The following is a 27,856-nucleotide window of genomic DNA, read 5'->3' as shown; positions in this document are numbered from 1 at the left end:
TACTAAAAACTGTTGTGACCAGAAAACAATGCATTACAAAAGTATACAATGCAATACATTGCAGTGCAATGCAATACAACACAACACAACAATACAACACAGCATAGCCCAGCACAGCACAGTGCAATGCAACACAACACAACACAACAATACAACACAGCATAGCCAGCACAGCACAGTGCAACACAACACAACACAACAAAACAACACAGCATAGCCAGCACAGCACAGTGCAACACAACACAACACAACAAAACAACACAGCATAGCCCAGCACAGCACAGTGCAATGCAGTACAGAGCAGTGCAATGCAGTTTCGTTTCAGTTTCTTTGTCTCCATGAGGTTTGAAGCCCTCCCTAATCAGAAAGTCACAAGTTGTGACACATTGTACCCATGACATCATCCTGGCTGTTGATGTGTGTTGACAGATGAACCTTCTGGACGACCGCCAGAGGTTTGTGTTGTTTGAGGGTCTGAGGAACAAGGCCAAGAAGAGCCTGGCCAACTCCTTCGAGAACCTCATCAGGGTGAGTGGTGGTCACTGTCGTCGCCCCTGGCCTGTTGGGTCTGTTTTTTGTCTTTTGTCTCCAGTACAGTTGTGTCTGCTTTCTTCTTCAGTGTTTTCATTAAAAAACAAAAAAACCCAAACATATTTCCTGTATTCTTTTACTGTCTGGTGTGTGTGTCTAATTGTGTTGTTGTTTCTCTGTATGTGTGATGACCTGAGTGTGTTGGGCTACGGCTGCTGGTCAGGCATCTGCTTAGCATATGTGTAGTGTGCATGGATTTGTCCTAATGTAGTGACACCTCTTTGAGCAGCTGAACTGAATTCTGTGTGTGTGTGTATGTGTGTGTATGTTTCCATGTGTGTGCTCTTGCATATGTGCATGCATGGAAGTGTGTGTGGGTGTTCGCATGTGTGCATGCTTGCTCACATATGCATGTGCATTTATTCATCAGTGTGGGTCATAGCTTTTATGTAAACATTTTGTTTGTTTGTTTGATATGTATATCTCTGCCATTGACACAAAATGGTTTGTCAACGCACACAGTTCATTTGAAATTGCAGAAAATGATCTAAGGGAGGCAGTTCATTCATTATAAGACTTTCAAACAGTTTGAACCTATTGCTATTGAACGCAAAAGTGCCCAAGTCATAAACCAGATATTTTCTCAGCTTGTGGAGATGGAAGAATTTAATGAAAGGATGAGGGGACTGTAAAAATGATGCGGGTGGGTTCTGCAGGTGATTATTTGGAAATTAGGTCCCTTGAAGTGTATGCATATGTGTAAATTCGCAAACTGGTTTGATTAAAATGAGTTTATATAAATCTTTGGTTGTGCACAGGTAGATAATGTTTCTTTATTGTGCCTGAGGTTTGTTTGATGGCATCGTAGGAAGTGTTACGAAACGAAAGTTATATGATATTGGTCAGCCCACAAATGTACTGGGTGATGTGCTCTCTGAATTTATAGAAAAATAAAAAGTTACTTGATATATGAGCTGCGGACATCAGATAAGTTGCATCCATAAAATCCCATTAGGTTTGAGTCCTCCCTAATACAGTAATAGGGGAAGAGTGGCTCTGTTGACCCTGGATAACGTTTTCTGAGCAGTGACATCATCTTTAGTAACTGAATTGCAGTCTCGAGTTGGTTTTGTTTGCTGTCAGATAAGCTTTGCTATCCTGTGTTATCTTCTCTTCATCTGGAAAATTGTCTGGAGGCTTCCAAGCCCAGAAAGACAACTCGTTCATCCTCCATCTAACCATGAAGATTCTGTATACTGCAAGCCCCCATGTCCACAGTGATACAGGCTAATTCACACAGAGACAATGCCTGTTGGCATACAACTTGTGGGAATCTGTTTATTCAAATCCAGGATGACAGATCACACACAAATGGCCCCCTGCTCTAAAATCTTGGTATGCAGATGTATGCAGAGTTCAGGTTTGGTGCAGCACACAGTAGTTCATTTCAAATGTTCACAATGAAATCAGGTCATTTTGAAAAAAATAATGAGTTAGAAAAAAACCAAAAAAAACACACCTTTTAGTAGCCCAGAGTAGGAACAGTCTATCAGAAAAATTTGCCAAATTTTCATTAAAAAAAAGAGAAAAAGATACAGAATAGCATGAAGTTTAAAACAGTAGAGTGTCAAGATGCAAAATAAACAAATCTTGATGATAGTGTTTGAAAAGTGTTCAACAAAATTGCCACAAATCGTGGGTAACACCGGGCTTCCATGACAAGTTCCATTCTTCAGCAAAGAGCAGCGACTGTGTTACAGGAGTACAACTTGGGCTGCAGTGGTCCACTGATGTGATGCAGGGTGCTTGCCCCTGAGAGAAGTGCTGCAGTAACAACAGCTGTGATGAAAATAGGGGCCATGTAGTGTAAACATACTTCTTGTCTGGGCTTCTGGAAGGACTAGGAAGCCTGACGCTTATCTGTCACCTGTATGATATCTGGCACCACTGCATGTGGCCACAGTGCAGTGGGAAGAGAAAGAACAGATGATAAAGGACTACTGGTTTTTGAACAGATAACAATGGACCTCTGGTTTTTTAACACTATTTTATTTCCAGGTAGTTAATTGTTATGTCTATCATACCTCCAGTGTCTATCATACCTCCATGTCTATCATTGATGGCCTAGAGGTAGCGCATTCGCCTAGGAAGCGAGAGAATCTGAGCGCGCTGGTTCGAATCACGGCTCAGCCGCCGATATTTTCTCCCCCTCCACTAGACCTTGAGTGGTGGTCTGGATGCTAGTCATTCGGATGAGACGATAAAGCGAGGTCCTGTGTGCAGCATGCACTTAGCGCACGTAAAAAAACCACGGCAACAAAAGGGTTGTTCCTGGCAAATTATGTAGAAAAATCCACTTCGATAGGAAAAACAAATAAAACTGCATGCAGGAAAAAATACAAAAAAATGGGAGGCGCTGTAGTGTAGCGACGCGCTCTCCCTGGGGAGAGCAGCCTGAATTTCACACAGAGAAATCTGTTGTGATAAAAAGAAATACAAATACAAATATAATACCATACTTTACATTAAAATCATCTCATTGAATAAATGTGTGCATGTTTTTGGTGTTAAGAATTAGAACTGTTACAAGCTTTCAGTCTTTTCAGTTGGGTTTGTCTCAGAACTCCCCGAAATGGCTGCACTGGAGATAAACTGTTGTTGCTCTGGGACATCACCTTCTGCCTGTCCCATTGGCAAATGTGTGCAGTGCTAAACTTCAACAGCTTCTTCTTCTTCTTCTTCTGCTTTCGTGGGCTGCAACTCCCACGTTCACTCGTATGCACACGAGTGGGCCTTTACGTGTATGACCGTTTTTACCCCACCATGTAGGCAGCCATACTCCGTTTTCAGGGGTGCTTCAACAGCAACAAGTGCAGTTCTCTAAACTATGTTGTCTTATGGGTCCTTTTTTTGTGTTGTTGTTGTGGACAAAGCAGGCTGCATGGTTCAGAAGCATCTGGGGTTTGTCAGTTATTTTATTTTACTTTATTTCATTTCATTTATTTCATTTTATTGACTCACTTGTGTAAACAAAGTGAGTCTGTGTTTTAACCCGGTGTCCGGTTGTCTGTGTGTGTGTGTGTGTGTGGGTGGGTGTGTGTGTGTGTGTGTGTCCGTGGTAAACTTACATTGCCATTTTCTCTGCAAATACTTTGTCAGTTGACACCAAATTTGGCATAAAAATAGGAAAAATTCAGTTCTTTCCAGTCATCTTGTTTAAAACAATATTGCACCTCTGGGATGGGCACAAAAAAATTAAAAAAAGAGGCCAGACTATATGCAAACTGAATTTACTGTTATATTTATTTATTTATTTTTATTCTCTAAATTTGGCACTTTGATCTGATATTCTGACACAACAACAAGAGCAGCCATTTTTATAATTTTTTGTTCAAACAGGAACTTCTTTTGCTAAGCATGGAAGTTATATTTATTTTGCATGTCTTTGGTGCAGATAGTAAAAAATGGAAATTAATCTGTAATTAATGCAAGGGGGCTTAATTTGCTTTAAACTGATCTTTCTCATCTTAAACAGTACATTTTGAAATTATACTCAATACATAAAAAGTTTGTGTGTTTTACTCTCAGTGTACAGGGCTTTCACTATGTACATTCGCCCAAGTGGTCTTTTTCGGAAAATAATAAAATCAATACGACGAGTGGACTTATAGATCTATTGGCCGAGCCCTGAAGGTCATGGGCAAAAATCAGTTGCGTACACATATTTATACATATTCAAAGCGCGTGCTTATATTCTTCGCGAACGCGAACAACGCCATTTTGTTTCAAGTTGTTGACCTGCCCGTTCAGTCCTATATTCAATCGACAATACACGATAACATGTGATGGAAAGTTGGAGAAGGAGACCGTTAAATATTTATTCAGAGAAAGATTTGTGAACGCCTCATCATTTACTGGATTATGGCCCAAACTGCCATAAAAATATCCACAGAATCAGTCGGAATTCACAGTTAAAAATAATGAACCATGAGAGTTAATACCCTTGAATTGATGAAATGCAAAAATTTCCAGTCTTGACTTTTCTCAAAATGAAGTCCTTTTCACTTCATACGACGTTTAGAAGTACATGTACTTGGCTCTACATGTTATTAATTTAACAAAATACTCAATTTTCATATCAACTTTAAAACTATAAAACTAGAATGAACATAAAAGAGAAATTGAATCGACCGTGCCAACCGGGTGTAACTAAATGTACATCTATCTAGATCCAGAGAAAACGGCTAAATGTTGCAGTGTGGTTGCGGTGATAGCCACGGCTCCTTTACCGCGGACTTAAAAAGAATTTTTAATTGCCCTTAAAGATTTTTTGAATACCCAAGATACATCAGAATAATATGATTTAAACAGCGTTCTAACTGCGAATACCGCAATCGATTTATCGCCCTTTAAAAAAGCATGTTTAAATGTTATATTTTTGAACGTCAGTTATGGAGCCACGATAGTGTAATTGGTAAGACAGTTTCTTCTCACCCGAACACATGGGGTTTGAATCTGCCGTTAGGACTTTTTTTTTTTCTTTTTCTTTTAACCTGAAGCTTTATAATAACAAATACAGAACACATTTTAACGATTAGATTTTTTTTTTAAGTGTATCACAAGTGAGTCTTGAAGGCCTTGCCTCTCTTGTTTTATTTTATTTTGTTTTGTTTTGTTTTGTTTTATTCTTTTGGACATCAGGAACATTCACACCAGACTGCCACAACTGATGGGAGAAATTATGTGTGTAGATGTGACAGGATTCTGTCTTTACACAATGCTTGTCAGATCGGAATTGCGCAGTATGAGAAAAATAACCTGTGGAGATAGTGCAGTATTGCAGTGTGACTTGCTTCTCTGTTCATACATTGCCCATCACCATGGCTTTGCAGTAATTTGCTGGAGAAGTGACCTTATTTTGATACACAGATATGACATGCTTCAGTTTGTGACAGTCGCATACAACAGGAGACCAGGGGGCAGGATGATATATGCACATACAGTTAATGCTCTTCTGTTTAGGGCTGAAAATGTCAGGGCTCCAAAAGGTCTGCCAAATTGTATCATCACAGGGTGTGTGTTTGACAGTGTGTTTGCTTGGCTGGCTGGGTATATGTGTTTTTTAAAAAGCTGAATTGTGTTGAATGTACTGGAAATACTTTTGTCTGTCCTCTTCTCTGCATGTATATCTGTCAGTCTGTTTCAAAGTCCTTTGTTGGTTGGTTGTTTAGTGTGTATAGCAGTGTTCCACAAAAGTGTGGTACTACTGATGTTAGACAGGGCACAACAAGCAGGTCATCTTATCACAGGATGAATGAGTGAAAGGTTAAAGGGTGGAATGAATGAAGGAAAGCTGAAAAAAAAGGGGAGGAGGAGTGGGGGGGGGGGGGGGGGGGGAGCTCACACATGTATGCTCATACACATAGCCATACATGCTTGCAGTCATACATGAACCGACACATGCACACATGCATGCACACAGACAACAGGCACACACAGACACCACGCAGGCACGCACACACGCAGGCACGCACGCACGCACGCACACACGCGTGCGCACGCGCGCGCACACACACACACACACACACAGAGTAGTCAGATATCCTGTGTCTTTGTATGCAGACAAGGAAGACAACAAATATGACACAAACTTTAATTCAGTTAGGCCACAAAAGAGAAAATCAATGTCTGAGGATTACAAAAAACAATACACTGAAGTGTTTGAGTCCAGAAAGCACAATGATGATCAAGAGCCTGTAGTACTGATGCTGAGAGCATCAAAACACTGAACAATCATTTGGATTGTACATGAAGTGACAGAGGATTTTTGTTGAAGCTCTGTGTGTGTGTGTGTGTGTGTGTGTGTGTGTGTGTGTGAGAGAGAGAGAGAGAGAGAGAGAGAGAGAGAGAGAGAGAGAGAAGAAGCTTCTGTGTGTGTGTGTGTGTGTGAGAGAGAGAGAGAGAGAGAGAGAGACAGAGAGAGAAGAAGCTTCTCTGTGTGTGTGTGTGTGTGTGAGCATATAAACAGCTGTTTGGTACACACTGCCCATAAACTCTGTCTGATATTGATACATGTCCATGATTGAAGGCCATCCTTTGGTTTTGTTTGCAGTGTTTTATCAGGGTAGCATGTGCATCCACACACACACACACACACACCTAACACCAAATCATATAATTCATTAGGTATCACTATGACTGGAGGACAAGAAGTCTGTCAAACAGCTGACGTGTGTGTGTGTGTGTGTGTGTGTGTGTGTGTCTTTTGCCTTCATCCCATTGGTTGACTAAGGGTGAGACTAGGGAGGAGGGGAAGGGAGGATGGGTGAACAGCACATTCCAAATTGGCTGGGTGGTGATAATGGTGAGGGGAGGGAGATGGGTGTGGGTAAATTGAATAAAAGGAGGGGTGCATCCTTGGCTGGTCCACTGTGGGAATGGGGGTTTGGGGTACAGTGGTGTGGGATTAGAGGGGGTGAGGGAGAAGGGTGGGGGGAGTGAGGAGGGAGGTGATGGCAGAATGTTGCAGTGAGCAGTCTGATTTTGAGGCTGTCTTCTTCTCCTTCACCATTGATATAGTGACAGCAGTGTGTGCCTGATAATGTGTGCCTTCCTGCGTGGGTGTGGTAAGAAAGGAGGGAGGGTAGGAGGGAAGAGGAGAGGACCAAACAGTCCTCCTAAACAGTGAAAATCAATCAGACTGATGCATCAAACATGAAAGATGCTTATGTGTTCAAATGAGAAGATGCGACAGCATGTTTCTGATGTGTATAGAATGTTGTCATAATGTGTTAAAGGATTATCAGAATATTAGGTCAAGCCATTGTGGAGCTCGACTGGAACTTTACTTTGTGTGGAAAACATGACCAAAGTGGAAAATGCATTCGGAAACAGTGTGAAACATATACCAGGAAACAAAAATGAACAGAAACCTTTGACAAGGATTTCAGACAAGAAAAGTGCTGTGATCATCAGAAAATGACTTCTCACAGAATTAAGGATTTTGGGATGATTAATATTTTCCAGACTGTCATTAACACTTCGACTGCTACACCTTGGTGAAATGAGATCAGTGTAGCATGGGTTTTAAATACAGTCACTACGTTCTGTGTACTTGTCAATGGTGTACTTGATTTTCGCTAAACGAAAGTAATGCAGTCCCAAAAGGGCGAAGTCCAGTTAAGAACAGTGGCTGGCATCCTGACCTGTAAGCTCTGTCTTATCTCAGTGAGTTGACAGCCCTTCATTGACGAGTGTACTCATCAGCAGCAGTCAAGGGATTAACTGTTGGCTGACCGGAAGACAGACATGGAGAGTGCAGTCAGTCTGTAATGTGACTTATAGGTAACATAAAAGTTGGGATATTTGTTTTCTTATTAAAGGCGTGTCATCAGCAAGAACAATCAGGACAGTGGGTAACAGTTTAAAAGTGATCAACTCCATCAAGACATGGCTGACCTGCACATCACCAGGGATATTTTGAGGTGTCAGGACTGACTGACACAGAATATGTTTTGGAAAAAAAAAGAAAAAAAAAAGTATTAACATGAGGTATGAGTTGATTTGAAATAGTCAGTCATCATGGATCTTTTGAGGCATTGCAGGAAATAGTTGAGCACATTGTCAGCTGATCCAGGGAATATTTCAGTATGATTTCATGGGAGTTTTAGGTCACTTAGGAAATAAATATATCAGACAGTTTACAGAAGTTCATGGTGACCCAGGAAATATTTCAGATAAGTTTTACAGAAGTTCAAACTCAGGAAATATTTCTAACCAATCTAACAAAAGTTCAGAGTTGCTCAGAAAAGATTTTGATCCATTATCATGGAAGTTTGAAGTGACCCAGGGAATAAATTTTAGTGCAGTGACATGGATGTCAAAAAGGGGTGAAACAACCACCGAAACATTCCACTGGCATCGCTATGGAATTCAGACAGTTATCTCGTATCCTGGAAGAGACAGAGCAGACTGTGACCTCAGTCTTCAGCTCTGTGACAATGTCGTTGAAAGTCAGAAACAGACTGAGGTCAAGGCGACACCATTTGCACCAGCGTCGCGCCAGGTCAGCTGCTGACTCTGCTGCTGAATATTTGCTTCAATCCCACACACAGGTGATTGTCCCTGTAGAGTTTGAGTTGCTGACTGCTGTCACATGGTATCACTGTTCTTAATCATTTTCTATGTTTGTGGGCTGCAAATCCCATGTTCATTTGTATGTATGGGTGAGCTTTTACATGTATGACTGTTTTTACCTACCATATCGGCAGCCATACTTACCTCACCATGCTATGTTTTCAGGGTTGTGCATGCTTGGTTTGTTCTTGTTTCCATAACCCTTTGAATTCCAACATGGATTATAGGATCTTTAACATAAGGATTAGATCTTCTGCATGCATGCATATACATTCAAAGAGAGTACAGGCACTAGTAGGTCTGCACATATGTTGACCTGGGAGTTTGTGGATAAATCTCCCCCCCACCCCCTTAACCCACTAGGTGCCATGATTGGGATTTAGTGCAGGTCACTTAAATTGAAAATCCAACTCTTTAACCACTCAGCTGTTGTGCCTGTCTTCTGATGGGTTTGACAGTTGTTGTTTGATTGTTGAACCTTGTGTGACGTTTGGTTTATTGTAAGTAATGCATTTGAGACTGACTTCAATTTTTTTTATAACTGAGCATATTACTTATATTACAGCTTGTATATTTATCTTTTGATTGTTGTTTTGATTCATTTTCCTTGAAAAAATACTTTTAAATAAATCATTATGTCATTTGACCCTCCTCATACAAAAATGCTTCACTCAACAAAATGCGCCTCACCATGACTTGAAATCTTCATGTGACATCACTATGTTGTGCTTTTTATTGCACCTATAATATGTGAGTTGCCTAATGGCAACTTTCGGTTTTGGATGCTTGTTACTGTTAGTATATTCATAATTTTGTGTATTATATATAATTATTTGTGTGTTCAATTTGATTTTCTTTTAATCATATGGTGGAAAATTGACAGAGGCAAGTCGTAGGTTAGTGCACATGAATGTGACTGTACTGATCCCCAATCTTTTTTTTTTATTGAGGTTCTGCTGAATCTGTATTGACTAATGTTTTCAGGCCTGATATGGCCCTGTGTGGTTGGCTAGGCAATAAGCAAAAACATTGACGAATGACATTGTACCAGAGAATTGCAACACCTATTTAAGAATTCTTTATATTATGATGTCGGTGATGTGTGTTTGCAGACACGGAAGAGGGAGGACGCCAAAGACTCGTTCCGCCAGCGGTCATGGACAACAGACATGGAAGCGACGGGCAGCTGGGCCAACAGGTCACGGGTAAGGCTCCTGCTGCCGACTGGTCTGCCTCTGTACCCCTTCCCATCCTCCCCTCCCCCTCCCATCCCCCTCTCCCCCTCCCCCATTGCCCTCCATGTGTTCACTTTTCTGTCATACTCCCTTTCTTCTGCTGTTCCAGTACATGCTCAGATTTTTTCATTGTTTTTAATTTCGTTGGGTGAAGTATTGCTTTTTGTGTTTAGCTTCTCTGCTGATTGCCAGAGTTGCCTGTAGTTTCATTTCTTATTTCTTTTGGTCTGTTTTTTATTCCCAGCATTTTGGTAAGCTTGGCATTCCTACTGCATGGTGCGTTCTGTCATTTGGATTTGCGCACCACGGGGGAGGGTTCATTTATGTGGGACAGACCCATAATGTGTTAAAGATGATTTGTTCTGATTTTGTGACTGCATGCACTGTTGTAGAAGTTCTGAGATTTTGCTTTGTGTGTGCTGTTGAAGACATTTGGAGAGTGAGTTATGCCTGATTGGAGCATGGTGTCCTCACAACATTGTAGATTGCATGTGTTTGGTGTTGCCCATTGTTCACTCCTATCATCATTATTCAGTGTAAAAGTATCATTCAAATCAAAATTGTTTAGACTTAAGTTCCTTCTTTGCAGCTGTCTTAAGTATAAATTGTTGTTCTGTGAAGATTAATGACATGATATCTTGATGCAGTTGTCAGACATGTGTATAATTAAGTCTGTCTGACAGTGAACAGCTGTGTAGTAGCTCACACAACAAAAGGCCCATAAGTTGCTCTTCTTTACTCAGGTGTTTGAGAAACCTCAGAGATCCAGAGACTGTAAGTCTTCACTGTGCAGAGGTACGGCTTTGGACAGAAGTGATAGAATCACCCTGGTATGAATAAGATTGCCACAGTGAATGGACAGGGCCATAGCAGTTGTCACAGTGCTGCTGCAGTAAGTGCAACAATAAAAAATCAGGCATGAACAAAATGTTAACTCTGCAATATCACATTGCAGCTGAAAGTGAAAAAGGCACAGTAGTAATCAAACAGAATTGATCAGGTCTTCACTGTCGACTGAGACAAAGATAGGACTGATCAGATCAAACAGAGGCAGTAGGTAGGATTGTTCCAGGCATGTTAGAGCCATGTGTCACTGTTCAGACCCTGATGTTTTTTGCAGTGTCTTCTTGAGGAATCAGAAGAAGAAGTAAGTTGCCAGTAAGCAGGGCCAAGTCCTGACACAGTCCACTTTCTTCCTTTCTGTCATGCTTACTTTCAAGTCGTGAACTGTATTTCTGATGCAAAGGCTCTTTTAAAAACATTTTATTCTGGCTATTTACATGCAGATGCTTTCTTCATGTTAATAACTAATCATTCACAGATTCTGTTTCCTTTGTGTGTGGAATGATTATTCACTCACAGATGCTTGGTGTATGAGTTATCACTCACAGATGCTATATAGTATATACTTTTTGTGAATAACAATTCACTCAAGATGATGCTTTTTGGTGACTGTCACTCACTTAAATCTGTGCATTTTTCCTGACAAGCTGTTCACTGATAGATGCTGTTCTGTTTGTCAGTAAGTGTTTACTTATAAAGTTGTGCTGCTCCTTCTTCTTACAGACTAGCAATTCAGTTACTCATGTATACATCCTTGGTCCTTGTCTGTCACTGTTGCTTGTGACTAATTCCCTGTCAGCTGTCGATTGTATTTGATGTCTTTTGGAGGTATGATTCATGATGCATCATGCTTCTCATATAATTTAATGCAACCAGGTTAATCAAATCTTGCTCTGCAGGTACAAAACAACAACAAGAAACAAAAACAAACACATAAAAGGTGTAAAATATTGGCTAAAAGGTCCTCAGGATAATCCTGTTACTGATGTTAGTGGATTACATAATGTTTTTTTCTCAGGTCAAATTGTTGAAAAATGGTTTTCTTAACCATTTGATCCAAGAAGTTTCAAATTCATGAAATGTCAGTCACAATTTTTTTCTCTCGTTTTCTCACTATTTGAGCCAAAAAGAAAAGTGCAATACACAAACACTAGACCTAATAGCAAATGTTATCATCTCTTTTTTTTTCTCCCATTGTTTACCAAAGGTCCATTGGCCATCTTGCTTTTACTTTCTCTGGAAAAAAAAGCAACAAATATCTAAATGCTTCACAACATTCATATTAAAAGTTATTTAAGTCTCATGTAAGTGGGAAATAAAAGAGAATGCAGACCTTAAACAAGAAAATGTTTATAATTACAGGAATTAAATATCACCTTAACAAATCACAGGAAGCAGAATCAGTTCTCATGTGTCCATTCATTGAAATCAAATCTGTTCAGGAAGAGAAATAACTTATCTTGTAAAGAGTCTATAGCAGAAATTATCTCCGGCTCTCTTGTGTATTTTTCTTTAGATATTTTGGGTAGAGTTGGGGAAATGAAATCTGTTCAGTGTTTAAACCCCTGGATTGCATCTGCTGAAATCTGCTCATAACAAAGAGGTTAGGCTGTGTACACTTAGATCTACTTTCACAGAACTTCAGCAGTCAGGGGGTTAACAAGCTGTCAAGTGGAATAAAATTTGCTGTGTACCCCTGAAATGCTGTAAGTTGAAACAGTGCTAGATCTGTTCTCTGCACGAGTTATTGATTGAAAGAAAATCGGTTTGCTATTCTTTTCATAAGCCATAAGTTATTTTGCAATCAGTCATCATAAATAGTCTGTGATAGAAATGAAATCTGTTCTTCTGAAACAAACATTCTTGATCGATCTTTTTCAGCTGTCTTTACAATGTTTTTGATCTTAATGGAATCTGATTCTGTTCTGCTTATGAGCCATTGATTGAAATGAAATTTGTTTATCGAAACAGCCTGTTCTGTGCCCTGTGATTGAATGGAAACCTGTCATCAATGAATGTGAGGCCTCTAGAAAATCTCAGTCCTAAATTTGTATTTGTATTTATTTGTATTTATTTCTTTTTTTTTTATCACAACAGATTTCTCTGTGTGAAATTCAGGCTGCTCTCCCCAGGGAAAGCGCGTCGCTATACTACAGCGCCACCTATTTTTTAAATAATTTTTTCCTGCGTGCAGTTTTATTTGTTTTTCCTATCAAAGTGAATTTTTCTACAGATTCTTGCCAGGAACAACCCTTTTGTTGCCGTGGGTTCTTTTATGTGCACTAAGTGCATGCTGCACACGGGACCATAGTTTATCGTCTCATCCGAATGACTACTACTACTACTACTAATAATAATGGATACTTATATAGCACACTATCCAAAAATCTGCTCCAGGTGCTTTACAAAAACGTTTTTGTTAACATAAAACATTACATCAATGTTACATACACCAGAATGTGACCACACACACACACACAGACACACACACACACACACACACACACACACACACACACACACACACACTGCATACATACATTTTAATATACATGTGTATCTAACAGCAACCCTAGCACATACGCACACATTGGCAGGCACAAACTTATGTAAACACACGCACACACAATATACATTCTGACTAGCAACCACACCACCACTCAAGGTCTAGTGGAGGGGGAGAAAATATCGGCGGCTGAGCCATGATTCGAACCAGCACGCTCAGATTCTCTCGCTTCCTAGGCGGACGCGTTACCTCTAGGCCATCACTCCACATATGAGTTAATTGGCAGAGTGAGGCCACCATGTTTTGCTCAGTGGCCAAAGGATTCATAAACAGTTTGCCAAGCGGAGTGAGTTGGCAACAGCTGTTGTGTCCAGCTGTGACCTGGCCAGTAATTTTGTCAGTTCTCTGCGTCAGACGTCAGTCGGTATCATAGACAGCTAAAGTCAGTCAGCCAGGTCTACTCCTGTGTTGGTGTTCAGTGAGCGTGTGATGTCTATAGACACAATGCTTTGACTGCTTTAAGCAAGTTGAATGGGTGATGTTGGAGGGTGTGTGTGTGTGTGTGTGTGTGTGTGCGTGTGTGTGTGTGTTTAGCAAATGCTTGTTAGAAAGACTATAATGTTGGAATTGCTAGTGATTTATGTTCATTGTGGCTTTATAGTGCTATATTTAAAGATTAAAAAAAAAAATCCCCAAAAGTGATTTATTTCAAAACATTAGTTTACAGTATTTTACTTTTTTTTTTTTTTTTTTTGTATATTTGGAACAGATAAGAATGTAATTTCAGAAGTAACAATGTGCACTTTTGGTGAACTTGAATTTGACTTACAGTTTATTACAGTTTTTTTTTTTTTTTTGCAATCTGTTTATTTTCTTAGTTATGCTCAGGTTTATTTACAATCTGATTGATTTGCGTGTAATCCTCCATGCCTCTGCCCACTCAATCCTCCACAAATTGTTAAAGGAAATAAAATTGTGTGTGTGTGTGTGTGTGTGTGTGTGTGTGTGTGTGTGTGTGAATTTCAGGAGGGAAACAGTTGATTTTTTGTGGTAAACAAATGGGGTTGTCCTTTTGAATTATACAGTCCCCCCCATCTACCCTCTTCCCCCTCACCATTTGGTATGCAAAAGAAAAACAGCAACAGAGAATGAAAAGAAACTTCACAAAGAATAAGAAAGAGAAGACAACTGAAATAGAAGAAGAAAAAGAACATACGCCTGAGAGAGAGAGATGGGTGGGGGTGGGAGGGTGGGGGCTGGGTGGGGGCACAGATGTTGATGTGAGGTGAGGGAGAGAGGTATTAATGAAGGCAAACTATAGGCAGTGGTATTGTTGACTGAAACACGGTAAGTGTGGTCTGTTCTCCATGAGGACAGTTAGGTCTTTATGTCCCCACCTCACACACCATCCCTCCCTTCACCTGTACCCATCTGTGTGTGACTGTGTGTGTGTGTGTGTGTGTGTGTGTGACTGTGTATGTGTGTGTGTGTGTGTGTGACTGTGTGTGTGCATGTGTGTATGTGTGCGTGTGTGTGTGTGTGTGTGTGTGTGTGTGTGCCTCTTGAGTATGTGTGTGTTTGTGTGTTGAAGAGATTTGGACAATGTAGATGGCAGACATCAGTGTATCCCATGTTTGTTTATTTCACATGGCATGTTGCCAGGTCTGACACAGTGCACTGTACTGCTGTCATCAACAGAACCACACAGAAATTGTTTGTGTGTCATTCAGCTAATATACGGTTGAAAATTATAATGATAGGGACCATTGGGTTGATGGTGGATAACCAGCTTATACTGTGTGATTTAGGCTTGTGATTTATAATTGGCATAGTGAAACACTCAGCTTCAAATTTCCCTCAGCCTGATGTGACAATATTTCATTTCTGGAAAATGTTTGAATAGTCATAATTACTGCTACTCTCATACTTTGAAAACCGAAGTGGTGCAGAAATGATCTATCAATGATGATGGTCCTGTTTATATAAATGTCTGAACTAGCACAATTATTGCTACCACACATACTTCAAAGCTTTCTCAACTTTCCCAACCTTCCGGAACTGTGTTTTTAATTTTTTTTTCTCTTCTGTTGCTCTCATTTTCCAGGTTTTTCCTTTTCTTTCTGCCCAAAGGCAGCTCTTGGCACTACCCAAGTAGGCAGCCTGCTGTGCAAGTGATTGCATGTTTGTAAAGTGCTTAAGAGTAAGAGCTTGGTTTCTGACTGAAAACAGGCACTCTATAAGTATCCATATCCTTATCATTTATATTATCTCTTCCATTTGTATTTTCTGTCTCGCTTGTCAGTTTACTTTTTTCTTCTTTCTAGAAAGCCTTGAATACTTTTTCTGAACTTGATTTTTGGGCATTCTTACAATGTTGTGTTCTTCTTTGCCTCCCCCCCCCCCCCGAAAAAAATGACAGAATGTTCAACGTCAGAAGCATGTCATAGGAATATGACTGTACTTCTGCCAACTGTACTTTCCTGGCTTTTGTTTTTGTTTGTTTTGTTGTTGTTGTTTTTTTCCCCAGGTCTTAGGATCAACATTGATAGTGTGTTCAGCCTGAATACGGGCCTGTGTGGTCAGCTTGGCTGTAAGCAACAATGATAGATAAATAGATAAATGATATGAGAGCCAGAGCATTAGTTATCCACATCAGAATCACCGTAAAATATTATCATTTGTAGATTTTTAATTTTTTTTTAAATGAGCTGAGTTTGGACGTTTTCAGCTATGATGCATCCCTATATGGTTTGGCTGGGTATCAAACGAAAAGAAAGAACTGAAAATGAAATGCCATCTTTTTCCCTCAAAGAACATGTTTCTTTCTTGGCTATAAACAGAAAGAGCGAGCTGAAGAAGCATTATCTTTTTATCTGTAAAAAAACCTTTTCCTCCTCTTTCTTGACTAAATTAGTTTGTGTGTGTGTGTGTGTGTGTGTGTGTGTGTGTGTGTGTGTGTGTGTGTAGGTATTTGATTGTTCCTTGATACTATATTTTCAGTGAGTCAGTTTCCACCTGCCATGATCACACAGTTTGGTAAAAAGATGTAAGTGCCCTTTATCAAACTATATAAATGAAGTTCATTCATTCATTCATTCATTCTTTCATATGTTGGTGATGTGATGGGTTCCTTGTGTCCGTCTGCAGAGCTCATCCATGGCATCCACTCCAGATGCCTCCCCACTGACCTCTCCAACCCTCAAACATGGCTGCCATGAGTTTCCGAGTCCCCCAGGATCCCCAGCGGAGCCTCGCAAACGGTCGTCCACTCTGGGTTGCATCCAGGACTCGGCGGAGAGAGAGAGGGCTGCCGCCAAACAGCGCCTCCGGGACGTCAACCACAACACCACCAAGACCTCCACACACAGTCCTCTGAAGACCATGTTAGTGTGGGTGTGGGTGGGTGGGTGGGTGGGTGGATGTGTGTATGTATGATATGTGTGTGTGTATGTGTGTGTGTGTGCATGAGAGAGAGCATGCAAAAGCCAAACAGCATCTTGAGATGTCAACCATAACATCACCAAGACCTGCACATACAGTCTGTTGAGAACCATGTTAGTGTGTGTGTGTGTGTGTGTGTGTGTGTGTGTGTGAGTGAGTGTGCTGCTGCCAGTGTCTTATACTTACGTCTGCCATAACACCACCAAGACCATATACAATTCATTGAAGACCATGATTGTTAGAGTGTGAGCTGTATTTGTGCATGTAGCATATGTGCATGAGCATGTGTGTGTGTGTGTTGTGTGTGTGTGTGTGTGTGTGTGTGTGTGTGTGGTGTCAACCATAACATCAACAGGACATCCTCTCATAGTTCACTGAAGACTGTTAGTTTGATCTATTTGTGGGGGAGGGGCTGTGTGTGTTTATGTTATGGGTATATGGATGGGTGGGTGAGTGAATGAACATGTGCGCTTGCAAACATGTTTGATTTATTTATTGTGCCAGTTTGCCAGTAGTTAATTGGCTAGTACAAATTCACCATATTTTTTTTTGTAACCACATTATCTTTCATTCTTTTAGAATGAAATTATGTTTGTGACATCCCCTAAAATGGAGAATGACTGCCTATAATGTAGCTGGGTAAAGATGGTTACCTACAAGTAAAAGCCCGCTTGAAGAAACTGTTGAAAGTCGAGTTGTAGCCGGCTGACACAGTAAAGTAAGGCTACATGGTTATGATCAGCTGTTTTTTTTGATAAAATAGACCCAGAATAATCTTATTGTCAGGGAAGGTGCCTGTTAAGTTTATCACAAGTGAAGATAACAATAGTTTGCCATTGCAGGATTATTTTACGTTTTAGTGTGCCTGCACATGTTTATGATTCAGAAGTGAGCAAACTCCTCACTATCAGATTTGAAGTCTGGTTAGAAACTTTTCCTTCCTTACCACCTCCCATCCCCCCATGCCCCCCCCTTCCCCGCACCCTCAACCCCACCCCACCATGCTTCTTGCCCCACCAACCCCTTGCCCTCTCCCTTCCCCCCTTTCTCCACCTCTACTCTCCAGCCCTTGGCCCTACAACCACTCTCCCCTTTCTTTCTCCCCCCCCCCCCTTTCTCCACCTCTACTCTCCAGCCCTTGGCCCTACAACCACTCTCCCCTTTCTCCTCCTCTCCCTCCTAACCCTTGCCCCCCCCCCTCCTCTGCCTCCTTACTCTCCTCTCCCCTCCTGCCCCTCTCCCCCACCTCCTTCCTCCATACTTTCCTCTCCCCTTCTGCCCTCCCCCCCACCCCCTCCTTACTCTCCCCTCCTGCCCTTTGCCCCCCACCCCCTCCCTTACTCTCCTCTCCCCTCCTTCCCCTTGCACCCCACCTACCCCTCCCTCCTTACTCTCCTCTCCCCTCCTGCCCTTAGCACACCCCTCCCCCCCATCCCCTGCCACCTTACTCCCTTCCCCCCTTTCCGTTCTTTTTGTGGTCAGGTGTTCTCCCCTTTGACAGCTGTTGGGAGAACAGCACCAAAGTTCCTCCATCCACTGTCAGTCTGAACTGTTGATTGATTGATTGATGAATGTGAATCTGACACATGCTGGACTTAATTTGTATGTAAAAGAAAAAAGTTGTGTGTTCAGGTGTCGTTTTTTCTCTCTCTGTGTGTTCATGGCAGGTGGTGTTTTTGCTTTGTTTGTTTTTGGTTTCATCCTCCTCTTCCTTATCATTGGTGGTGTTAATGTTCTAATTATTATCTGTTGCCATCCATCATTTTTCCTCATCATTGTCGTTGTTGTTATTGTTGATAGTATTCACTGCCAGCTTTGATGTATCAGTGTTTTTGACAGAATAGCCCTATGAACATTAGTACAAAGCCTTTTATTTTGATGTATATTTGCACTTGTAGAATACATGATGTGCACTTTTTATCACCCGGGAACACTAATTACAATAGCATTGTAAGTGGAATTGGTAGGGGTGGACTTGAGGGGGGGCAGAACTTTTTTTCTCCCCAAAACAGAAAATTTGTTCAGGAAGTAATGGCCTTGTTAATAGTACATTAGGTTTTTGTTTGCTTATTCATTTATTTATTTGTTTATTTATTTATCTAATCATTCATTTATTTATTCATGGATACTTTTCATTCAGTCCTGAACCATATCGTCAAGATAGTGGATACAAGGCAGTGAATACATGAATTGTTTCCCTGTGTGTGCTCTTCCGAACATGAGGAAATGTTGGATGGAGGAGAAAAGGCAGATCACCCAAGCCACCACCAAGATACAGAAATACATTATCATCGCTTAATGCTGCTATGACTGTGAAAATGGCAATGGTGGTATGATATTTTAAGCCACATACAAAAAAAAAAAAAAAAGTCACTTACACGATCCATTGAGGGGTTAGGGTTGGAGGAGGGGGGGTGTTGAAGGGATGGAAGGGCATCTCTCACTCATCATCACAATAAAGTTTGTTATCACAGTGTGATACGTTCAGTAAAACACGAAAGTTTGACTTGGAAATACATAGTTAAAAATTCAAAATCATAATTAATTAAAAAAAAAAAGAAAAGAAAGAAAAGAAAACAACTAGAATTGATTTCTGTTTTATATTTCAATGAATCAGATGAGACCTGCCATAACTGCTGACAGTATGATTCGATATTTGCAATGAGTTATTTACCATCTGTTGAAAGTATGATTCTATGTTTTCTATGAGTTGATTACTGCCTGCCGACAGTATGATTCTATGTTTGCAATTAATTAGTTACCACATACCATGACTGCTGACAGTATGATTCTATGTTTACAGTTAGTTACCACATACCATGGCTGCTGACAGTATGATTCTATGTTTACAATTAGTTAGTTACCACATACCATGACTGCTGACAGTATGATTCTATGTTTACAATTAGTTACCACATACCATGACTGCTGACAGTATGATTCTATGTTTACAGTTAGTTACCACATACCATGACTGCTGACAGTATGATTCTATATTTTCAATGAGTTAGTCAACACTTGCCAACAGTATGATTCTATGTTTACAATTAGTCAGTCACCACCTGCCATGACTGCCGACAGTATAATTCTATGTTTTCATTGAGTTGGTTACCACCTGCTGACGGTATGATTCTATGTTTGCAATAAGTCAGTTACCACCTGCCATGACTGCTGACAGTATGATTTTATATTTTCATTGAGTCAGTCACCACCTGCCGACAGTATGATTCTATATTTTCATTGAGTCAGTCACCACCTGCCGACAGTATGATTCTATATTTTCATTGAGTCAGTCACCACCTGCCGACAGTATGATTCTATATTTTCATTGAGTCAGTCACCACCTGCCGACAGTATGATTCTATATTTTCATTGAGTCAGTCACCGCCTGCCGACAGTATGATTCTATATTTCCATTGAGTCAGTCACCACCTGCCGACAGTATGATTCTATATTTTCATTGAGTCAGTCACCACCTGCCGACAGTATGATTCTATATTTTCATTGAGTCAGTCACCGCCTGCCGACAGTATGATTCAGTCACCACCTGCCAACAGTATGATCCTGTAATTTCATTGAGTCAGTCACCACCTGCCAAGACTGCCAACAACATAATTCTATGTTTTCATTGAGTCAGTCACTGCCTGCCGACAGTATGATTCTATAATTTCATTGAGTCAGTCACCACCTGCCATGACTGCTGACAGGTACCTACTGGCCTCCAGCCCTAATTTCCCAGAGTCCAACTCCTCATCGCCCATGACGTCCCCCCAGGAGGAGGCGGCGGCAGGGGGCAGCACCCCGCAGAGCACTCGCTCCTGGCGCAAAGCCATCTTCGAGCAAGTGTGCACCCCCACCAGTCACCATGACGCTTCTGGCCTTGACCACGGTCAGTGTGTGAGGGGAGGAGGAGGTGTGTCTGTGTACATGCCTGCATGCATGTGTGAGTGCACATGTGTGTGTGTGTGTGTTGAAGATGCTTGGAGGGGGAGGGTGTATGTGTGCATGCTTGAGTGCATGCATGTGTGTGTGTGTGTGATGCGTGTGTGTGTGTGTGTGTATGAGTGTATGCGTGAGTGCATGCATGTGTGTATGCATGAGTGCATGCATGTGTGGGTGTGTGAGTATGTGTGTGAATGAGTGAGTGAGTGAGTGAGTGTATTGTATTGTATTGTATTGTATTGTATTGTATTATATTACTCTTTTTGTTACAACAGATTTCTCTGTGTGAAATTTGGGCTGCTCTCCCCAGGAGACAGTGCTACCCTTTTTTTGAATTTTTACTGTCAGCAATTTTATTTGTTTTCCTATCGAATATATGGGAATATATTTGGGTGTGTTCAAGATAGTCTTAAAGGTCTGTGCTGGGTTGCATGACAAATCTTAGCAGCACTAAGTCTGCTTTGCTTTGATAATGTTCTTAAGCCTGTGGCTGAGTGCTTAGAGCTTGGTCTCTGGCCGAGGATAGGCGCTATATAAGTATCCATATCAATCAGTCAGTTAGCATAGACTTATGATAATTCTCAACATTAAGAAAACTTAGCATTGCTAATATCCTTCAAGTAACCCAGCTCTGCTCTTTTACATATTAACAAATTAATGGATGATGTATTTTGAATTTTCAGCTCTGCTCTGCTTTTAAACAGTCAGCATGCTTCCTTAAAAAAAGCAAAACCAAAAAGAAAAACAATAAAACCAGCACAACAAACATTGAAGGGGTAGGGCTGTACTAGAGAAATGATATGTGGAAATACCTCCGTATGTGAAGTGGCAAAGAACCTGACAAGGCAACATCATATTTATGCAATTAAGCATTATTGTTCCAAATCAAGGGCATCATTAGTTTATGATGTGCTAAAATGTTTCTCGATGGGGTAGCATGAAGCTGAAAATGGAATGATGTTGCCCCCTCCCCACCTCACCACCCCTGCCTACGCCCCCCCCCCCCCCCCCCCCACCCCCCAAATAAAGTGTTGGAGGCACTTGAGAAAGTCTTGGACTGAAGCACGCTTAGCTTGGTGCAGTAAATCATCACAGTCAACAGCCTTGTGGAAGAACAGAGAACATGGACACAGGGCAGTGTGATGGTGGGATGTGTGAACCAGCCCCCTGGGGACACTGGAGAGGACACCTTGGCAAGGGACAGGAGGTGAAGTGCTGATAGCGCCGTTAGGGTCTGGCAGTCGTCAGAGACAGTGTATCATCTGGCAGGGGAAGGTCTTCGACAGTGACAGGCTGAGGCGATAGAATGGGAGAGAGGGTGTTTTTGTCACCAAGTGAAGACCATAGGGATTTGCAGATGAGATAGTAGCAGAGAGAAAGAGAGAGAGAGAGAGAGAGAGAGAGAGATCGACCCTAAGGCATGCATGCATCCTCAGAGAAGAAAAACATTGTGGTTGACAGCTAATAATGATATGATCTGTTGAGAGACATGACACAGGGGTAATGGTTATTGTTGCACTGTTGGGCTCTTGCCTGGTGCCATGCCATGAATAGAATACGAGATGCAGTGGCTGACCTGTGAGTTGCAAGTCCCTTTGGGACACTAGGAGAGGAATGTTGTCACATTCTCAAGGGTACCAGCAGGGTGTAGACTTTCCTCTGTGTGTTTACGCGCTATCATCTGTTACAATATTTATCACTTTGTTTAAAACCCAGATGACTCAGAAGGCCATGTCCAGGTGTTTGCTTTTTAACACCTTAATACAGTGTATGTTATGCTTGGTTATGAAAGAAAGATCATGGCTGCATGAGAGAGGGACCACATGGCTGTTAAAGTGGGATCACAGGTGTATGAAAGAGTGAGACCATTGGAGTGTGAGAGGGGGAGACCATAGAAGTGTGAGAGACCTCAGGAGTGTGAAAGGGGGAGACCATAGAAGTGTGAGGCCTCATGAGTTTGAAAGAGGGAGACCCTAGGAATGTGAAATTGAGACCTCAGGAGTGTAAAAGGGGAGACCATAGGAGTGTGAAATAGAGACTGTATGGGTGTAAAAATGGAAGACAAAAAAGTGTGAAATAGAGACTTCAGGAGTGTAAAAGAGGAGGCCATAGGAGTGTGAAATAGATACTGTAGGAATGTAAAAAGGGGAGACAAAAAAATGAATAGACACCTAAGGTATGTGAAAGGAGTGCCATGTAAAGCAAGGAAGAGGACTTGAAAGAGTGTGACCAAGGGATCAGAGTATGAAAGAGGAAAGGAGTGTGATAAAAGGAACTAAACAAAATAACATTATGATCAAAGAAGCTGTTAACAAATGAACAACCCCCCACGCCCCCCAACACACACACACACACACACACACACACACACATGAACACTCCACAACCTCACCCCTGCTTAAAAAAAAAAAAGAAAAAGAAAAGAAAGGAAGCAGGACTAAAGATAGGAGAAAAGAGGGGGAGAGGATATTGAAGATAATGAATGAACTATGGAGAATGGAAGTGCAGGAGGGGTGGTAGGGTGGAAGGGATGGCAGAGTTAGTGAGTGGGCATGAAGCAAAGGTGGTGTGAAAATGGGAACCCACCAAAGAAGTTAGAAGTTCGAAAGTTGAAGGAACAAGGCAGAGCTCTCTCTCTCTCTCTCTCTCTCGTGTGTGTGTGTGTGTGTGTGTGTGTGTTCTGTGTGTGTGTGTGTGTGTATGTGTGTGTGTGAGGAGTGTGGTCTGTGTCTGTGTGCAGTGTGTGTGTGTGTGTGTTTGTGTGTGTGCTCTGTGTCTGTGTGCAGTGTGTATGTGTGTGTGTGCATGTGTTCTGTGTCTGTTTATTATTATTATTATTATTATTATTATTATTTTATTATTATTTTCATTACTACTACCTTTTTTTATATATCATAATTATTATTTATTTATTTATTTATGTAAGCTTATCTCTCTCTCTCTCTCTATATATATATATATATCTTTTTTTTGTGTTTTTTGTCCTCTCAAGGCCTGACTAAGCGCGTTGGGTTACGCTGCTGGTCAGGCATCTGCTTGGCAGATGTGGTGTAGCGTATATGGATTTGTCTGAACGCAGTGACGCCTCCCTGAGCTACTGAAACTGAAACTGAAACTCTGTGTCTGTGTGCATTGTGTGTGTGTGTGTGTGTGTGTCTGCGTGCGTCTGTGTCTCTGTGTGTGTATTGTCTGTGTGTGTGTGTGAGCCTTTATGAAGGTGTGGCAGCAGCTGTTCTCTGTTCTCTGTTCTGTGTGTGTGTGTGTGTGTATAAGACAAGTACATGCTGACTAAGGCTATGTAGGCCTTATTGATCTCCACATAACTGTCTCTCAGCTGTACTCTTTTCTTCTTCATGGTGTGGACAGGGCAGTGGAAGAATTGTTCACATTGACTGGAGTTGAGTGTGTGTGCATTTGTGTGTGTGTGTGTGTGTGTATATGTGTGTGTGTGTATATATGTATGCATGCATGCATGCATGCTTGCATGTGTGTATGTGTGTGTGTTTGAGAGAGAGAGAGAGAGAATGGATTTCTTATATATGGATGAATGGGTCTTGATCCTATGTATCACATTGTCATAGATCATCTTGAGGTTGAGTCTTGAGGTGAAGTTGGCAGAATGCATTAAAGGTCATTTTCACATTCTGATATGGCTGTCAAGGACATTCATCATATATCCGGAGGGGAAATGGAGAGGGGCTACAGGTCATTGTAAAGGGTTTTGCCAAAGGGATAACCAGGAGGGATTTTTTTTTAAGTCATGAGTCATGCCAAAAGTATGGCTGGAGAGCTTATATGTCATCCTTGTCGTATAAGAGTAGGTTGTTCTAAAGTGTTCAGGAGTAGGGATTTAGGTCAGCATGCGAGTTATGTTTTTGGGGATTATGGGTCAGTCTGAGTGATATGACCGTGCAGGTTATTTTTCATTCTGAAGGGTTCTGTTAGAAAGTAGAAAGTACTCTTGTATTGTATAGTACTCTTGTATTGTATTTTGCACAGTTTTGAGGATTCCCTTATTGCACACACTTGAAATGATTCCCCTTATGCACAAACTTAAAGACAGTCAACTTATTGCACACACTGAAAGGAATTTCATACTGCTCACACTTAGAATGGTTTCCTTACTGCACACATTTGAAAGGTTTCCCTGTTGCACACACAGAAGGATTCTGTTATTGCAGATATTGAAAGGAGAAATCTGGAAATGACTTGACCATCTTGTTTATTGTCCTTTCTGTACCAGCATACTTTCTATGCATTTTTCACATTCCTTATAGTGATGTGTGAGACTGTATTCTGCTGGATTCTGTGCATTCCTTGTTGCTGATGTGTTCAAAATCAACAGGGTACTTACTTCATCATATTTTGCATTTGTGGTGTTTGTGCACCCTTTACTTTGGTGTATTATATAGACAGTGAAAAGTTTTCTGTGGAGACTTTATGGCTTTTAAAATGAAAGTACACGTTTCATGCACATCTTTATGTGAAGCTGCAGAGTGCTTGGTGAAAAACTGCTAGTGCTTGATGAAAAATGAAACAGTATTCTCAGCATCAGGAGTACGAAAAGTGCTGAATCGTTCTGCATTGGAAAGATGAGCGAGTGGTTGTTACAGGTGTGTTTGAAAAGTTGATCTCCATACTTCACAGTAAAGCTTATGCCACCATGCTCTTGATTTATAAGCAGCCGACAGGGACAATGCTTGAGATGATGTTTGTGGATTTGGAAGGGACAAAAACATGTCAGCCGTACTGCTACACATTTTGACAGACTGCACCATGGTTTTGTGTAGCCAGGTGTTGACAGCGTGTCCGGTAGAAGAACACAGACAGACCAGGCTTCAAAATGATGTTTGTGATTTTGTACCCAGAGGGGGAGGCAGAGAAGGGGGGCAACAGTAAAAAGAAGACTCCGGCAGAGCTGAGAGCACTGTGGAAGAAAGCCATGCTGGAAACGCTGCTGCTGATCCGCATGGAGAAAGAGAACTCTGACGTCAGAGGTAAGGAGCTGAAACATACACTTCTTTCTTTCCTCTTTTCTGATCTTTTTCTTTGCTTTTTGTTTTGTTCGTGTGTGTGATTTTTATTTGATATCAGATATCGGCCTTTGCATTTGTTTTTTAGAATGACATTGCAGTTTAGTTGATATACAGGAAGATGTCATTTTGTCTTAATGATGGTATTGCTGATATAATAGGTAAATGAATCAGTCATCACTTATGAGCAAGTCAGGTATTGGAATCTGTTGCCTGTCTCATTCTGTCTGTCTGTCTTGTCTGCACTCCAGCCTGTTGAAAACAGAAAGTACTGATGTAGTTGTCATGACTTCAAAGGATGTTCGATTGTAAAACAAAACAAAAATTCTGCAATGCTGTAAATCTGTCATAATAATGGTACATTGTTTAATTCCTGTTATCATCTGTTTATTTGTGTATTTACCTCTTTGTCAGCTGGTGGCTGGGTTTATCTGGTTGGGATGGCCTTCAGTTCATGTTGACTCTGCTTCTTTGCCACTTTCCCCCTTCCCCTCCTGCATCCACTGGGATAAAGTATGGCTGTTTTGCTCAGTTGGTCTTCCCTGTCTTGATAATTCAAGCCTCATATTGGAGTTTGTCTAATGTGCGTTTTCTTTCTTTTCTTTTCTTTTTTTTTCATATGTTTATATATATATATATATATATATATATATATATTATAAATGGAGTTGTTGAGTAACTCAAAAGCACATGTAAACAACTCTTTCATCATTATAAAGAAGACTTTTCTTTTCACAGTCCTGAATTCAGTGACGAGAAAACTGGCCTGTTTGTTTAGTGGAGGTGTAGGTGACAGTGATGGAATCAGCCAGCTAGGAATAGTGTTAACTCATCCATGACGAAATATATTAGTGTTACGTACAGCGGAGATATGAATCAACTTGTATCAGCAGTACAAGGTACAGAACTCTTGTTTGCTTTAAGTGTACACACTTTTGGCAGCAGTGACGGGCGCAGTAGCGGAGTGGTTAAAGCATTGGATTTTCAAGCTGAGGGTCCCAGGTTTGAATCTCGGTAATGGCGCCTAGTGGGTGAAGGGTGGAGATTTTTCCGATCTCCCAGGTCAACAGATGTGCAGACCTGCTTGTGCCTGAACCTCCTTTGTGTGTATAAGCAGAAGATCAAATATGGACATTAAAGATCATGTAATCCATGTCAGTGTTTGGTGGGTTATGGAAGCAAGAACATACCCAGCATGTGCACCCCCAGAAACAGAGTATGGCTGCCTACATGGCGGGGTAAAAACGGTCATACATGTAAAAGCCCACCTGTGTAAGTACGAGTGAAGGTGGGAGTTGCAGCCCACAAACGAAGAAGAAGTAAAGAAGAAGAAGGCAGCAGCATACTAATGTTCGTTCCATTTCAGAAGGAACATTTTTTGCATGCAGTTTTGTCAAATTTTGATTTTAAAAAGTCTCAAAAGCTACCTTGTTGAACGAGGAGATTCCGTGTTTGCTAGATCTTGACAGTTCTGCTAACAGGGATTCTGCTGTCTTTTTTTCACTGTAAGAAAATGAAAATAGTGGTGATAGTGATGAAAAAGATTGGTGTAATAGGTGTGTCAGTGCCAGAGTTTGCTGTTGTCGCATGCACAAGGCATCAGACTGAACGAGAGAGGGTCAGGGGTGTTTGACGTTCATCTCGAGTTCAGAATCATTCCCATTTTCAAAGACAGCTGTTAAGAAATATTAGCACTAAACTTATAAATAACACAGCTAAACTTGGCATCCTTTTTTCATTAAGTACATAAAATTTGGTGATGAATGGGCTCTGTCAATCCAAGCCTGCAAGGCGGTTTCTTTTGTGTGTGTGTGTGTGTGTGTGCAACTTGTGGTTCCTAGAGGCAGGCTCTGGCTGGCAGTCAGATAATGCTAAAGCAGGGCCAGTCACAGTAGTGTTGACTGGAACCGTGTGAAGCAAATTCTGAAAAGCAAGGTAGCACAGGATGGACAGGAAGGCAGTTCTGTTATTCACAGTGCATTAAGGTGTATGACACAAGACTGTGGGCTACAAGATTGTGGGCTGTTGTGATTATCATGATGATGATGATTGTTATTATCATTATTGTTGTTGTTGTTAGGTTTGATAATGACTTGTCTGATACATTCATGATACTAGTTGTCATTCAGTACATTTGTTATTCCAGTTATCATTTGGTAGATTTTGTTGTTTCAGTTATCTTATTATGG

The 27,856-nt window shown here is 41.1% G+C and overlaps 1 protein-coding gene across 3 annotated transcripts in view; it reads left to right on the top strand.

The window, feature by feature from the left end:
- Positions 1-27,856, top strand: part of LOC143298818 (TBC1 domain family member 1-like) — a 73,576-nt gene that overhangs the window by 22,316 nt on the left and 23,404 nt on the right. For 2 of the 3 annotated variants that reach the window (XM_076611808.1, XM_076611805.1), the window contains exons 10-15: positions 430-528; positions 9,780-9,872; positions 11,023-11,049; positions 16,399-16,634; positions 20,400-20,581; positions 25,503-25,631. In XM_076611808.1, coding sequence (XP_076467923.1) covers positions 430-528; positions 9,780-9,872; positions 11,023-11,049; positions 16,399-16,634; positions 20,400-20,581; positions 25,503-25,631 — 766 coding nt within the window. The remainder of the gene's footprint in view (positions 1-429; positions 529-9,779; positions 9,873-11,022; positions 11,050-16,398; positions 16,635-20,399; positions 20,582-25,502; positions 25,632-27,856) is intronic. The other variant, XM_076611806.1, reaches the window with a different exon arrangement.

Source organism: Babylonia areolata, chromosome 24, assembly GCF_041734735.1.
Source record: "Babylonia areolata isolate BAREFJ2019XMU chromosome 24, ASM4173473v1, whole genome shotgun sequence".
In the NCBI taxonomy this organism is placed as follows: Eukaryota; Metazoa; Mollusca; class Gastropoda; order Neogastropoda; family Buccinidae; genus Babylonia; species Babylonia areolata.
The sequence above is the reverse complement of the archived record's forward strand: the minus strand, read 5'-3'. Positions and strand labels throughout refer to the sequence as shown.